General features: G+C 43.6%; 2 protein-coding genes across 2 annotated transcripts; one reads left to right on the forward strand and one right to left on the reverse strand.

Annotated features, from left to right (window-relative positions):
• FAM217B (family with sequence similarity 217, member B) lies at nt 1-4,065 on the reverse strand. Its single transcript, XM_010569565.1, has 5 exons — nt 3,880-4,065; nt 3,168-3,376; nt 1,903-2,014; nt 1,727-1,812; nt 1-1,330 (listed from the first exon to the last, which is right to left on the reverse strand). Exons 2-5 carry the CDS (start codon nt 3,260-3,262, stop codon nt 139-141), a joined length of 1,485 nt encoding a protein of 494 aa, XP_010567867.1. The 5' UTR covers nt 3,263-3,376; nt 3,880-4,065; the 3' UTR covers nt 1-138.
• Nucleotides 4,066-5,823: 1,758 nt separating this feature from the next.
• Nucleotides 5,824-7,337, forward strand: PPP1R3D (protein phosphatase 1, regulatory subunit 3D). Its single transcript, XM_010569567.1, has one exon. It carries the CDS (start codon nt 5,839-5,841, stop codon nt 6,760-6,762), a length of 924 nt encoding a protein of 307 aa, XP_010567869.1. The 5' UTR covers nt 5,824-5,838; the 3' UTR covers nt 6,763-7,337.
• Nucleotides 7,338-14,202: the final 6,865 nt, after the last annotated feature.

Consider the following 14,202-nt stretch of genomic DNA (forward strand, 5'->3'; position numbering starts at 1 on the left):
TGAACAGTGCTGACTTAGAAGCATGCATCAAGAACATATTTTCTCAGGATCTTCCTATGAAGAAAACATGACCCTTCTGCATTAGCCAAATGCTTTCTAGCAGTCAAGAACCATCAAAATTTACTAATGAATTTTTCTTCATTTAAATTTGCATGATGTTTGTTTCGTGCCATTTGTTTTTATTTTCCTGTCCCCTGTTGGTTTTTTAGAAGGAACATAATTGTTGGCGTTGCCATTTTTCTTTGGATTTGTACATGCGTATGTTTTTAAGCCTTTGATGGGAGCAGCTGAACCATGAAATACTGGGGTTTGCTTAGGGGGTCTGATATTACCAACACTTTGAATTTTAGTACTGTTCTCAGGGGGCTGCATATTGAGAAGCTGTTGCTTTGCAGCTGTTTTTTTTATCTGTTCACTCCTTACTTCACCAGATTGTCTCTGAGAAGACACTGCACATCCCACTCTCTCAGAAAATTTCAGGTGACGTGGATGAGAATCTAACTGGCGACTTTCTTCACAGTATGAATCTCCCCTGTGACCTGCATAGCTTCTGGGCAGCTTTGTAACACTTTCTTGGGGAACCACTTGCTTGTTAGGCAAAGAGCTGAGCAATGCTTTGCCTTTGCCAGGACTTTTTAGGGTACGGATGGAGCCGGGAGCAGTCTGTGGCCTGGCTTTGGCTGCCTTTCCTTTCTCGTTCTGTACAGTCTGCATTTGCAGCCATTCCAGCTGCAGAAGGCGATCAATGTATTTCTCAAGAAATCCTGTTGGCTTTGGTCGAAATTCAGTTTTACCCTCTACATTAACAAAGATGGCTAATTGCTTCAAGTTCCATGAGTTGAAAGGGGGTGGGAGGAAGTCTGGGTAGTAATATTCTGATTCTTTAAAACCCGTATCAGAGACTTGTTCCAAACAAACTGGATCAATTTCTTCAGCTCTGAGAATGAGTTCTGGTGGTGTGCAGGGGGACGGGGCAATGGGAATCCTTTCTGAATCAGACAGATCACTGGCACTATCATCTTCAGCATCTTCTTTAATAATTTGTACTGATTCAAAATCAAGAACCATTTCATCTACAGATGCTTCTTGCCATTTAGAAGAGCACGGACCAGCTTGAGCAACATGTTCTTCGTGATTCTTTTCCAACTGTTCTTTTTTACTGCAATAAAAATGTTGCACTGGGACATCTTTAACCCTACAGAAGCTACCTTGTGTGCTGCCCTTTATGCTAGGAGGGATCCTGTGCAGAAAAGATTCATTTTGCCTTCTTTCTGGGAGACTCCTCTTTGGTCCTTGTACTCTGTGCAGCGATGTGCAAACACTCGTGATCCTAAATAAAAAGAAAGATCACATCCTGTTAGAATGATTAATGTCTTTGGAACATCAGTTTACAAAGGTCTTGCTACCCCCTTCAGGGACATGGATCTACATGAATGAAGCTAAAATTGGCATGGAAATTTGGTAATGAGGTAAAATTAGTATTTGCTGGCAGAGATAACACCGCCTAGTACTGTTTTTTTGTTTTATTCTATTCTGATTTTGCCTGAGAACTCACTAAGGCAGGATAGTAAGTTTCCATACTGATAAATTTGTTGTACTCATAAATGCTGAATTCTGGGGCCAGTGAAGTCAAAAGCAAAACAGAAGCCATGACTTCATCAGAAGCATTTTATATACCAGTTTGAAATGACTACAAACTAAACACACAATCTTAACATAAAACTACCTTTTTGACTGAGAATTGTCATCCAGCTGGTTTCTTCCCTTCTTAAAAATACTTGGTTGGTTACCATGTTGAGTGTCATGGGAAATCTGGAAAGATATGAAATTATGTGATGTTATTAAGAAGCTGACATAAACAAAGTACCCTTTTTCTGTAAACAAAAAAATGGAATGATATACCTTTTCAGTGGCACTTGATACATTTTTGCCTAATCTTCCAGGAGAAGATTTCACATGAGAAACTGGTTTATTTAGTCCTTTGGTGCTTGGATGGCTTTTTCCATTACTGTAACTAGGAAGGATTAAAAATAGCAACATATACAATCATCAGAACAGAAATACAATAAAAGTTTAGAGTGCAATTCAGTTTTAAAAAGAGATAGAGTTGACTGCAACTATTCTTAGACTTAAAGTTCATCAGAACTATGCTACGGTCACTTTTTATTTTTTATACTACTAATGCAAAAGTGAATAATTCAACCAGATGATATAATAATAGAAATTAGCCCTTATATAGAATCCTCTATCAGAGGATCCCAAAGTTACTTTGGGGATAACAAATAGTAAATATTAGAGACTACATGTTTAACTACTGATTTCTATAGTACCTGGTACGTGGTCCTACTGCAATTTAACAAAATTAATTATAAAATATGATATGAAGGCCACTGCAAACCAAATCTTGCTTGCCTTTCTCATTTGCATACTCTTAACAAAATTTAAAGGATTATTCCTATGAAGTTAGCAGTGGAAGTGAGCAGGGAGCACAGAGTCTATTCTGATATTAATATAAACTACTTCACAACAAAGGCATAAACAAAATTCACCATTTCATATTGTGATGAGTTGTGGAAATATTAGTAGGAGAAAAACTCATATGCAAGCAAAAGGAATGGCATTACTGATCTGGACAGGTTAAAACTAAAATACATATTTCCTCAATTAAATCAGATACATTTCTGTGTAAGCACACAGAACCATTAAATCAGTGTATTTCTTAAGAATCAGAAAACAGTGTTTGTTCAACAAACAAGAAATATTATTAATTTTAAAAAGGAAAGCTTTAAAAAGTCATTTTAGAACAGGAATAAGCAAACTGTGCCCTCCTGGTCTCATCTAGTTTGACTGCAGTTCAGTTAATTTGTCAGGCTGTACATCTTGTTCACAGTTTTTATGTCAGTATAGTCAGATTTTGTTTTAAAAAACATGATTTCACCATGTCAAGAGCTTGTAAAAGAATGAAAATAAGTCTTGTGGCTCCAGCATTGATGCAGTCAACTCTGTCACTTTACGACCTGCATGATCATACTGCACAATCGTTTCTGTTGCTGTGGGATCAGAGGAGAGGATGATGACAATCTGAACAGGACAGCCATGCACTTATTAACTAATCTACAGTATTTAGAGGTTTCTGTAACTAGAAAGAGAGAAAATAATTTCCTTACTTTACCATTCCTTTGTGGTTTTCATTGATTTGGCTTTCCTTTTTCTGTGTCTCTCTGTGCAGTAATAAGGGATATTCTTGAATGCCTGGTCCCATTATTATTCTTTTTAAAGGGTATCTGCTCCTTTATTTTTACATAATCTTCAAATGACTCCAGTCTTTTGGGTTTGTAAGACACAGCGTATCAAATGCAAACATCATCACCACGTCCTAGAGATGCAGTAAACAAACACCATGCAATTCCTCCCAACGTGATTTATTTATAAAGCAATAAGATAATCAGCTACCAAACGGTACTGGAAAACACTGTCCCCTCCCCCAGCGCTCGCTTAATGAGAACCAGCATCATTCGCCTTAACTATTGTCGATCCACGCCGAGCTGCCATCACCCTGGGAGGAGAGCCGAGGGGCGAGGGCAGCCCTGCTCCCCCTCCCAGGGGCACAGGTTGGCCACTAAAGCTGCAGAGCACAGCGGCCAAAGCCAGCCAAGGGAGACAGGCGCAGGCTTTGCTGTGGGAAGCCCTTGCTGCTGCCGCAGCCACCGGGCACAGCCCGTCCGTCAGTCCCGGTACCGCATCAGTACCGAGGGAGGCTGGGCCAGCTGCCCCGCAAAGCACCGAGCTCTTGCCAGGAGGTTTACAAGCCTGTCCCTGAAAGATTGTTGGTAAAACACAGGAAAATATCTGGAGGTACAGCAGCGTTAGAAGACCTACTTTTCATTGTGTAACGTGCTCATCATCATTTTGTTCCTCCTGCGCAGCATTACATGTATTGACTGGAGCCGAGTATCACAGTCAAATGGTGGTGGGTGTTTCTGCTCTTAATTTAACAAGAACAGATGATCAACCACCTGCGTTCCGTGCATGTTGAGTTGTCCTTTTTGTATCAGAAAATGCGCTCTTCCTGTATTCATATATGCAAATTTTGTATCAAATACTTAATTTTTTTCTTTTTTCCACAACAAATCTCTCAGCACTCACAAGCTCCTACTAAAAATACTCAAAGAGCAGAATTCGTAGCGTTCTTTTACTTTCCAGAAACCGCATCCCCCTACCAGGGGGGCAGAGACACGATCTGCAAAAGGCGACAGATGCCCCGCACCGAAATACCTCTCCCGACCCACCGTTGGTTCGGTTGCAGCGCTATCCACGTACTTATATTCCTGTCTCCATGTATTTACACCTGATCCTGTCCTATTTCCTCGGTGCCTCCCTCCCGCTCGCCTCCCCGCCACGGCCGAGGAGGGAGCGCAGGACAGGGCGGGGGTTTGTCCCCAGCACCTACCGGATCCCGACGGACCGGGGCCCGGCGGTTTCGGGACCGGGGCAGCCCACCAGCAAAGAAGGGCCGGTGGAAGGCGGGAGCGGCCGCAGGCTCCGCTCCCTCCGGGGAGGCACCAGCCGTTCCCGCCGCCAACTGCGGCCGCGCTCCCTAACGCCAACGACCGCAGGGCAGCTCGTTCGTTAACGGACCGCCTCCGCGCACCTTCTGCCTTCCTATCTTTCTTCCCTTTTCTCTCCTTCCCTTCCCCTCCAGCCCTCCGAGCCCCCCGCCACTCGCCCGCCCGGTACCTGCCTTCGCCTCAGCCGCCACCGGCAACTAAGGGCAGGTCGAGGGCAGCGGCGTCCGGCGCGCAGTGCGCAGGCGCGCGGCGGCGGCGCGCACAGGCCGTTCGCTTCGACAGGGCGGCCGGGAGGGGAGAGACTCTGCGCATGCGCCGTCCGTGAGGGGAGAGGACGCGGTGGCGGTCTGTGCCGCGGGGCGGGTGTCTCGTCCCGTCCCGTCCCGGGCCGGGGCTGCCGCCGCCGCTCTGCCCGCCGCCGGCCCAGGGGCAGGCCGGGCATCGCCTCGCCTCGCCGCGGGGCGGAGGGAGGACCGTGCAGCTGATGTGGGCTGCAAAGTCCCCAGACGTGGATCCCTCCCCCTCCGGCCACGGTACCGAGCCCGCCTCCGCGGCCCCGCCCGACAGCCTCCGCCGCGACAGCCCCCGAGCTCCCTCCAGCCTCTGCAGCAGCCCCGGCCTCGGCTCCGGCTCCCTCCCGCTCGACAGCCTCCAAGCCTTCCCCAGCCTCGGCAGCCCTCGCGAGTCGCCCAGCATCCAGTGTGACAGCCTGGAGTGTCCCTGCTGCTGCTGCTGCTGCAGGAGCGCGGGCTCGGTCGGCGTCTGCGAGGACAGCCTGCAGGCCCCTCAGGCCTTGTGTAACGGGCGAGGGTGTTTCGGGGCACACCACGGCAACCCCCGGGCATCCGGCGACCTCTCCGACAGCCTGGAGTCCTTCGGTGTCCAGCACGACAGCCTCCAGTCGGTCTCCAGCCTGCGTGAGAGCTTCAGGTCTTCCAGCATCAACGGTGATAGCCTTGAATCCCTTTCCAGCCTGAGCAACGGGTCCACCAGCCAGCACAGCGGCCTCGAGTTTACCAGCCAGTGAGACCGCCTTCGTCGCCCCATACAACGTGCTAGCCTCTGGTTCGCTTCCAGCTACTGTGAGAGCTTCCAGGTTTCTGCCCTTCATTCAGGAGGCTACGTTGTTCCAGTTGATTCTTGCTGCGTCCAGTGCAATAAACTCAAATACTTGCTGTCCGTGGCCGCCGTTCCCAAGTTACGTGCTTCGGAGAGGCACTGCTCATTATTACCTGCAGTGTTAACACTGATTTTTTGTCATCGGTTAAGAATGGAGGTACGTGGTCCTCGGAGGAATCCCAGCTACCTCTCTGATCTCTATCAGAACATGTTACGGGCTGAAGAAGCACCGGGACGAGGGCAGCAGCAGCCCCCAGCAGTCCATACAAGTAGCAGCCTGACTCTTCGGAGCAGTACCCCGGCCAAGGGGGGCCCTCAGCCAAATAAGCTTCAGAGCAGCACTTCCTCCAGCTGTGATCCAGCATTACGGCCTATCATACGCCGCCGAGCAAGATCTTTGCCTGCATCGACCGAAAGAAGGAAGCTTGCAGCAGTGCAGTGTCAAGTTCCTGGATGCCAGAGTCGTATGAACAGGGTGAGATTTGCTGATGCTTTGGGCTTGGAGCTCACTGAAGTGAAAGTCTTCCAGACTGGGGAGGATCCATCGATCCCCTTGCATGTCCTTTCCAGGCTCTCCATAAACTCAGACCTGTGGTACAGCAGCTCAGACTTGGAGTTTACTATGCAGTGCTTGGTCCCTGACTTCCAGCAGCCTGCAGACTGTATGGATTTCTCATCCCGACTTCAGGAGCAGCAGGTGTGTCTTGAACGAGTGACCAGCTCAGATCTGGGGCTCAATGGCACCATCCAGGTTCGCAATGTTGCTTTTGAGAAGCACGTATCTGTGCGATACACCTTCAACCAGTGGAAGAGCCTGCACGAAGTGTGTGCTCATTGGCACAGTAGCATCCCTGAGAAAAACGGGCAGGATCAGGTCGATGTTTTCACTTTCTTTCTCCCTGTGCCTCCTTTCCTCCTTCAGCTGTCCTCTGTAGTCCAGTTTGCAGCAAGGTACCAAGTCAATGGCCAGGAGTACTGGGATAACAACAGAGGCAAAAACTACAGTCTCACCTGCCGGTCTCACCCCCTTAAGATGCCTAGAGAATGTGAGGAGAGCTGGATCCACTTCATCTGAAAAAAGGAAGTGGATGCAAGAGCAGCTTGTCAGTAGTCTCGGTGGCACTCTTTTCCTTGGCCCGGCTCTCTGCTCCTATGGTAACAGTCTCCTTTTTGAAACCTGCCAAACCTGGCAAAGTGCTCCAGGGCAGGGAAGTAGCCAATGACCCGTACAAACTGTTCTACACCTCTCAGAAAGTAAAAAGGGCCAAAATGTGTATTGAGTTACATCCGTTGAAAGCCTGTGTGATCATTTCTTGTAGCTTAGGAGTCATTGCAGAATGGTTCCAGGGCATGCTGTCAGACTACCAGCAAGCAAAACAAGGCATTTCACGTTGCTAGTAATATTCTAGGTTACATAGAATATTTCTAACTGATCTATTTTAGCATTTTATACTGTTTGTTTTCTAAATGGACAGTGTGGCTTTACTGGTTTTGTTTCTAATTTTGTTTATATTATCTCACCAAGTCTGGGCACTATTCCGTTTATGCATAATTTGGATGGCAGACACTGTGGGGAGTACTTATATATATATATTATTAAGACTGTAACCATGTTAAATATTTCCATTAATATTTGGGCTGGAAATTAAATGTTATTATGAGCAGAACATACGTGAAAACGTGCCATCAGCCCCTCTGTTTCCCTTAAGAAAAGGCACCTTTTTTTTTTAATTTTTTTTTTTTTATCTCCAGTGTTTGCAGTAAGCAGCAGGAATGATTGTTACCAAAGTGTGTGTAAGTTCTCATCTTTTTCAGGTGAGGCACAAGGTTTTTTCATTAGGTGGTGGTGCAGGAATTGTCCTTTCTTTGTGCACCTGTTTTTACTAAGGGAAACTAGAGCAATTTTGCACTTGGGTTGCAATTGCAGTTGAAGATCTCAAAGCACTGTATGAATGCTAATGATCTTATCACTATTACTGGTAAATTTATAAATCAAGAAACAGATATAAGATATATAAAAAAGGAATAAAATACAGACAATACATGGGGCTGGTTACAGAGCCTTAGAATAGCATGCCAGAACCCTGAATCCTGGCTCTCTGTTCCCCAGCATCCCAGTACTACTGCAGTAGTACTTTTGAATTCTTTAATCAACTACTTCTCATTATAAACAAGTTGAACTCCTTTGCAGCACAAAGCGGGAACTTCAAAGCGAAATGTTGATTTTACTCGTAAACTGATACTTGCATAGACCCATAAACAGAATCCCTTCTGCAGCAGGGAGAGCACAGTAACACCGTTAAGATGCGGTCTTCCCATGTTTCTTGCTCTACTTACTTTCATTCTGTAGTTTTCGCGTGATTTAAGATTGGCAACAGGCTGAAATCTAGTAAGTAAAAGATTGTCCATGATTTTTTTCATACATATTCATAACTGCATGGAAAGTTTAGCTTTATATGTGTAGCATGAATTTTCAAAACTGACTGGCTGGCTGGAGGTATTAGAAGAGCTGCTTTTTTAGGACTGTAGTATGAAAATCAGGCCACTTATTCGGGCATCTTATTTTGGATTGCTGCTTATTCATGAAAATCACAAGTTTTTAAAATCACTGTTGTAAGCAACCCACAGCCAAGTATATATTAGTCCAAAAAGTCTACTGAGTAATTCTGGAAGTGCAGAAACCCCAAGAAAATTCATGTGTCTGGAAACTTAATGTTACTTCTTAGTTGTGATACCCAATTAGCAAAGCTAGGATTTCAAGTGAAGAAGCTGCCTGGTTCCATTAGTCTTTGGCTTTCAAAGGGACTGAAGTCATGAATGAGGATTCTATGAGCTGCTGAGCAACTCTTGCAGAGTACTGAGAAAACTCAATCCTATTAGAAACCATTGAGAATTGACTGTGTTGTCTGCTTTAACTTTGTACTGGAGCACTGTGAAGCTGAATAAGTTGAAATTGTTTTGAAGGAGTAGGTGAGGCTGAGGTGTGATTGCCAACTACGGAGAGGAAAGAGTGCTGCCTGCTTTCAATCCACCTGCGTTATTGTCTGTATCTGGGTTAGAGGAGTGACCATGACCAATCCAGCAGCAACTCTTGTCTCCTAGAAAAATTAGTGCAGGGAACTGGAAGTCTAGTTGTCCTCAGGTGGCACAAAAAATGAGAGCTCTGTGAGAAGGGGTGCTACCTAACTGCAAGGTTTTTTGCCTCCTATGGTGGGCTTCATATGACTAAATGACATTATAGGACATAATATATCTGAACTACTCAACCTATACTCTTCATAGTCAATGGAGATGTTTTCGCTATCGTTAGCAGACTACCTGTGGTGTGACAAACTGTATCATCTCTGCTGAGTGCAGAGAGAACACTGCAGGACTAGTTCTGCCATACTGAAATTCTCAGCATTAGTGCAGATTGTGCCAAATTCTGCCAGAGTCTGTAGATGTCAAGTTAGATGAGCTGAAACACACCTTCAGTGACTGCAGAAGAATCTTTCTTGGTATGAATTGAAATTGCATATCCTTACTTTGGTGAAACTTTCTCACTTAAGGAATTCCATTAAAGTTTATCCAGTATTGTTAAAAGTCCATAGAAGCAAAGTTTTATGTACTTGTCAGCAAAGTAAGAAGAAAACGAACACACACACACAGAAGCACTGTGCTGAATAAAAGGCACTATTTTAAAGTATTGTTTCCCCTCACTCTTTCCCCCTCCCAAATTACTGTATTTCTTCCATCAGCAAAACCACTGAATTGCCTCTCAGCACACCATAAAAATTCCATCTCTTGTGAGACTGGTATTTGACACCAGTTTACAATGGATGTTGCTGGAGCCCAATGCAATACTTGGCTTACTGGCAGAAAGATGCTGTTGCCATCTCCTGGGAGAGACTCTTTCATGTTCTAGCAAATGTCAAATATGAGTGTTACTGCAGGCAGGGACAGATTATGTAAAGCTGAGGCTGTCAATTTAAAGGTTAATGTCATGTATACCACAGTGTTGGAGACAGGTGAGAAATTAATGTCTCGGCAATATGAGTTTGGCTTGTATTGTCTTCCTTCTGCAACCTCTCAGGGTATTTACCTGTGCAAAATCTTGAACACTAAAGTATTATTCCAAGTTTGCCTTTTCTCTCTGCTTGTCTTGCACTGCTGGAGAAGAATTAACAGTAGCTGTTACTAAACCAGTTAGCTGTCTGTGCTGATGGAGAGTTGAGCAGGCCAACCTTATAATGGAACTGAGAGTGATCTCTGGGTTAAGCTGTTAAACATTCACACGAGTACTGGCACCTGTCACATGAAAGATGAAATTTGCACTTATGTTTTCCTGTCACATTCAGTACTGAACATCAAAAGGATTCTAGTTGATAAAAAAGGGATTAAGCCATTAAGTAGCGGTAATACGCACCTGTCGTGAAGGTAAACTTATGACCACCTTTATAAATTCTCAGGAAAACTTGACTGCTTGCACTGTGTTCAAACTGAGCACTTCCCTTATAATGAGGATTTGGTAAAAGTGAATTCTTCACAAGGGTTATTGCCATATCATGCACTTTTAAAAACCTGTATTATAGTCATACAATAACTTAATATCTAGTAGTCCACAGTTTCAAGGTTCTTTCAGGTGTGTTTTTTAAAGAAACATGGAATCCATGTAAATGAAAAGGGGTTGTCTTTCCTGATTAAACATCTTGTCCAGAATAAAGTACATTACACAGTGTATCAATAAAGCACATGTGCTAGACAAAAGGTCGTTTTGTTTTAGTGGAGAGTTGTACAATTGCAAAGTGCTTAATTAATTTTAAAAACAATAATAAAACTATGGCTATTGTAATACAAAAGATTGTAATAAAAGCTTTTCACATTTTAATGTTTTTGTCAATGGTACTCCTGTTAACAGTTAAGAAAACTCATGAGGCAACTTAATGCTGAGTTGTCACTTACAGAGCAACATACTCACGAAAGTAAAGTGGGATGGAGTTGCTAAAAAATGAACAGCACTTGATAAAAATACAGTGATTAGTCTATATAGCTGCAAAAATGACCAGGCTGCCACTTCTTATGTGGAATTTGCTGTTATTTCACCTCAGAGTTCTGTGCATCCAGCACCTGCAGGATTAAGATCTAATGTTGAAAAAAGGCACACTGCCAGTTCATTCTAATATGGTTTCATGGAAAAGAAGAGAGAGGGGTTTTCTTCTAATAGCACTTTCCAAAGGTGTGCTAGACTGTACTTAACACATTAATTTCTGAGTGTCACAGTTGTGTTATTCTTTCTTCCTTTTGTTGTTTCAGTTTTCATTGCTGCAGTCTTTCCTCTCAAACCGCGTTCTTTTCACTCAGGTTTCTTGAAAATATATCTACATGTGGTATGTTAAGAGAGTGTCCCTCTCTGCAGTAACTGATTTATCCTTTATATGAAATGCATCTCCATCAGTGTCAAGCATTTACTTGATACACTTCAAGATATGAATAATCTGTTGCCAGGTTTCTTCTAAAGCAAAATGGAGACATTAATGAAGACATATATTACCAGTTACTTTTTAATCAGTGTTAAAAACTTCCAACACTGCATTGTCAAAGTTGCTTGGGGGAAAGATGACTGTTGCAAATCACAGTTTAAGTACAGGAAAATGTCTATATTATGCTAAGTTGTTTAAGAATGTCAGTGTCACTTTTTATTACAAAGCATACAGATTATGTGTTATATGCATGTAGCTGCATAAAGGAGGGTGCTTTTAGAAAGCATGGTCTTATAATATCCTGTCTTTACAACTCTTGTTTTTCCATTTTCCTATACTACTGATCTGAATCAGAACTAGCAGTACCACCTTAATTGTCATAAGTTTACCCACTAAAATAGAGTATTAAGCATCACCCCGAAATAAATACGGCAACCACAGTGTAAGCTAGCCAGGAGACCGCAAAGGATAAAGATAGTGGTATTTGATTTTAATAACTCACTTGAAAACAATGTGAATTTGTTTTAGCCTCGGGTGTGGGGGTTGGGATGCATGTAAGAATATTTAATACAAATACAGGCTGGGCAATGAGTGGATTGAGAGCAGCCCTGAGGAGAAGGACTTGGGGGTGTTGGTTGATGAGAAGCTCATGACCCAGCAATGTGTGTTTGCAGCCCAGAAAGCCAACCGTATCCTGGGCTGCATCAAAAGAATCATATTATATACTCTTACGCACATCCTCACCACCACCCCTGAGGCAAAAACAAATTCACATTATTTTCAGGTGATTTGTTAAAACCAAAGACCACTATCCTTTGCTTCCTCCCCAGGTCAAGGGAGGTGATTCTCCCCCTCTCCTCCACTCTCGTTGGAGTACCACGTTCAGCTCTGGGGCCCCCACCACGAGAAGGACATGGACCTGTTGGAGCGAGTCCAGAGGAGGCACACCAGGATGATCAGAGGGCTGGAGCACCTCTGCTGTGAAGGCAGGCTGAGAGAGTTGGGGTTGTTCAGCCTGCAGAAGAGAAGGCTCCGGGGAGCCCTTCTAGCAGCCTGCCAGTACCTAAAGGGGGCCTGCAGGAAAGCCGGAGGGGGACTTTTTACAAGAGCATGTAGTGATAGGGCAAGGGGTAATGGCTTTAAACTGAAAGAGGGTAGATTTAGATTAGATGTAAGGAAGAAGTGCTTCACTGTGAGGGTGGTGAGACATTGGAAGAGGTTGCCCAGAGAGGCTGTGGCTGCCCCATCCCTGGAATTGTTCAAGGCCAGGCTGGATGGGGCTTTGAGCAACCTGGTCTAGTGGAAGGTGTCCCTGCCCAGGGCAGGGGGGTTGGAACCAGATGATCTTCAAGGTCCCTTCCAACGCAAACCATTCTATGATTTAAGAGAAGGACTGGCTTTTTCTATGAACATCCAACCATCAGGTTTATTTTACAGGTAGTTAGTGTTATTTTTTAACATAGGTCTTATTTTTCCATTTAGTTTCAAATTCATAGTTTCTTTGTATTTATCTTACAAAGAAAAAAAAATAAATTCCAGCTTGTAGTAATAGTAATATGCTAACAGTCAGTTGTAACTACAGTACTTAATTTAGTGTATCATCAGTGCTCAATAAAATGTTACATGTACTTTACAGCATTGCCTGGTAAAGACACAGAACGGCAAGTCTAAGTGATTAGTCATTTGTCAACATGAGTCTAATGTTAGTACTGACTTCTTTCCTGATTTGGCTTTCTCCTTATGATCTCAGATCTGCAACTATTTCAGCTGACGCTTGATATTAAAACTGTTGGCATCAATGCTTCTGACCCTTCTCAGTTCTACATACAACAGCAGCTGTGCCAAAGATTGATTATATTGACCAGTACAATGTTTTCCAGTACCTGTAATGAAGGTAGATATTTCTGCTGCTGTAGTGAAGAGTGGTCACTGTACATAGTGCTACCCTACCCTAAAGACAGTTTTGCTTCCATTTTCTCTGAATTTTTTAAGTGTAGTTGTTGTATCTGTGGCCCAAATAATTTCACTCTTTGTTCCCATCTGTTTAATGCATAACCATGAAAATTCTGCTTTCTGTTGACCTCCTTCCTGCTAAACCAAACAAAATAGACATTAGAGAATGAGAAATGAACATACAGTAGTCTCTCAGTCACATCAGTGTACCTAGTGCAGGAGGAAAAGGGTATGATCCACTCACTTCTGTACTTTATGACTTGCTTTTCTTTTCCTATGGAATGAGTAAGGCTGTTTTCTTTACAAAACTTGAAAGTCTGTGGATAGTCTAAGCCTGTGTGTATACTAATGTGACTGGTAAGGGAAAGCATCGAATGCAAATTGGCTTTTATTACTTCTGCTTCATATGATGAAAGTAGAATTCAGAGTTCCATTTTTATAGAAAAATTCTGATGCTTGAAGTTCCTCATGCAAAGTTTTGTTCCTAGTAGGTTTCTCAGTAAAGCTGTACTTCTACAAATCTACTTCAGATCACCCACTGCTTTCTAATAAAGTCTCCCAACAGCAAGTATGTCAGCAGCTAATGCTGCAGCTAATCCCTTTAGCCGACCATGCCTCCTTGCAAAATGCTCAGCACTACTCACTCCTATGGGATCAGCTCCTCAGTGGAGATACTCCAATTCTCATACCACTTTTCATTTTCTTGAATTACAGTGACATCTGGTGGTATTTGAAATGCTTTCTGTATAGGTTTTTTTGCCTTTTATAGCATTGATTTGTTTTCTTTCTTATTTTAGAGAGACGGTGATGTTATTTTATTTACAATTGCTGCAGGTTTATCTGCTGTGAAAGGCGATTCTTCTCCTAGACACTCCACTGTTGGTGCTTATTCTAGGTATGAAGGGAGATGCTTCCTGATACTCCACTGGATCATGTAAGATTCATGCTAAGTTTTGTTGTATTTGTGATAGGTCACCTGTGACACAGGTGATAGATCCACTATCGCACCAGTACAGGTAAAGTCCCACTCTGGAACTGTTGGGTTTCATTTAAACGTGTTACCCAGTTCCCTCTGTATAACAAAGAGCGCAAATGTCAGCAGA

Source organism: Haliaeetus leucocephalus, unplaced genomic scaffold (assembly GCF_000737465.1).
Source record: "Haliaeetus leucocephalus isolate CR32 unplaced genomic scaffold, Haliaeetus_leucocephalus-4.0 Scaffold273, whole genome shotgun sequence".
Classification (NCBI taxonomy): Eukaryota; Metazoa; Chordata; class Aves; order Accipitriformes; family Accipitridae; genus Haliaeetus; species Haliaeetus leucocephalus.

What these genes read in the sequence shown, in the direction of transcription:
- PPP1R3D (XM_010569567.1), top strand. Translation starts at nt 5,839, where the DNA reads ATGGAGGTACGTGGTCCTCGGAGGAATCCCAGCTACCTCTCTGATCTC.
- FAM217B (XM_010569565.1), bottom strand. Translation starts at nt 3,262, where the DNA reads ATGGGACCAGGCATTCAAGAATATCCCTTATTACTGCACAGAGAGACA. An exon ending in AACCACAAAGGAATGGTAAA is followed by an intron (nt 2,015 to 3,167) that starts GTAAGGAAATTA and finishes AATCCTTCCTAG; the next exon opens with TTACAGTAATGGAAAAAGCC. An exon ending in GACAATTCTCAGTCAAAAAG is followed by an intron (nt 1,331 to 1,726) that starts GTAGTTTTATGT and finishes CTTTTTATTTAG; the next exon opens with GATCACGAGTGTTTGCACAT.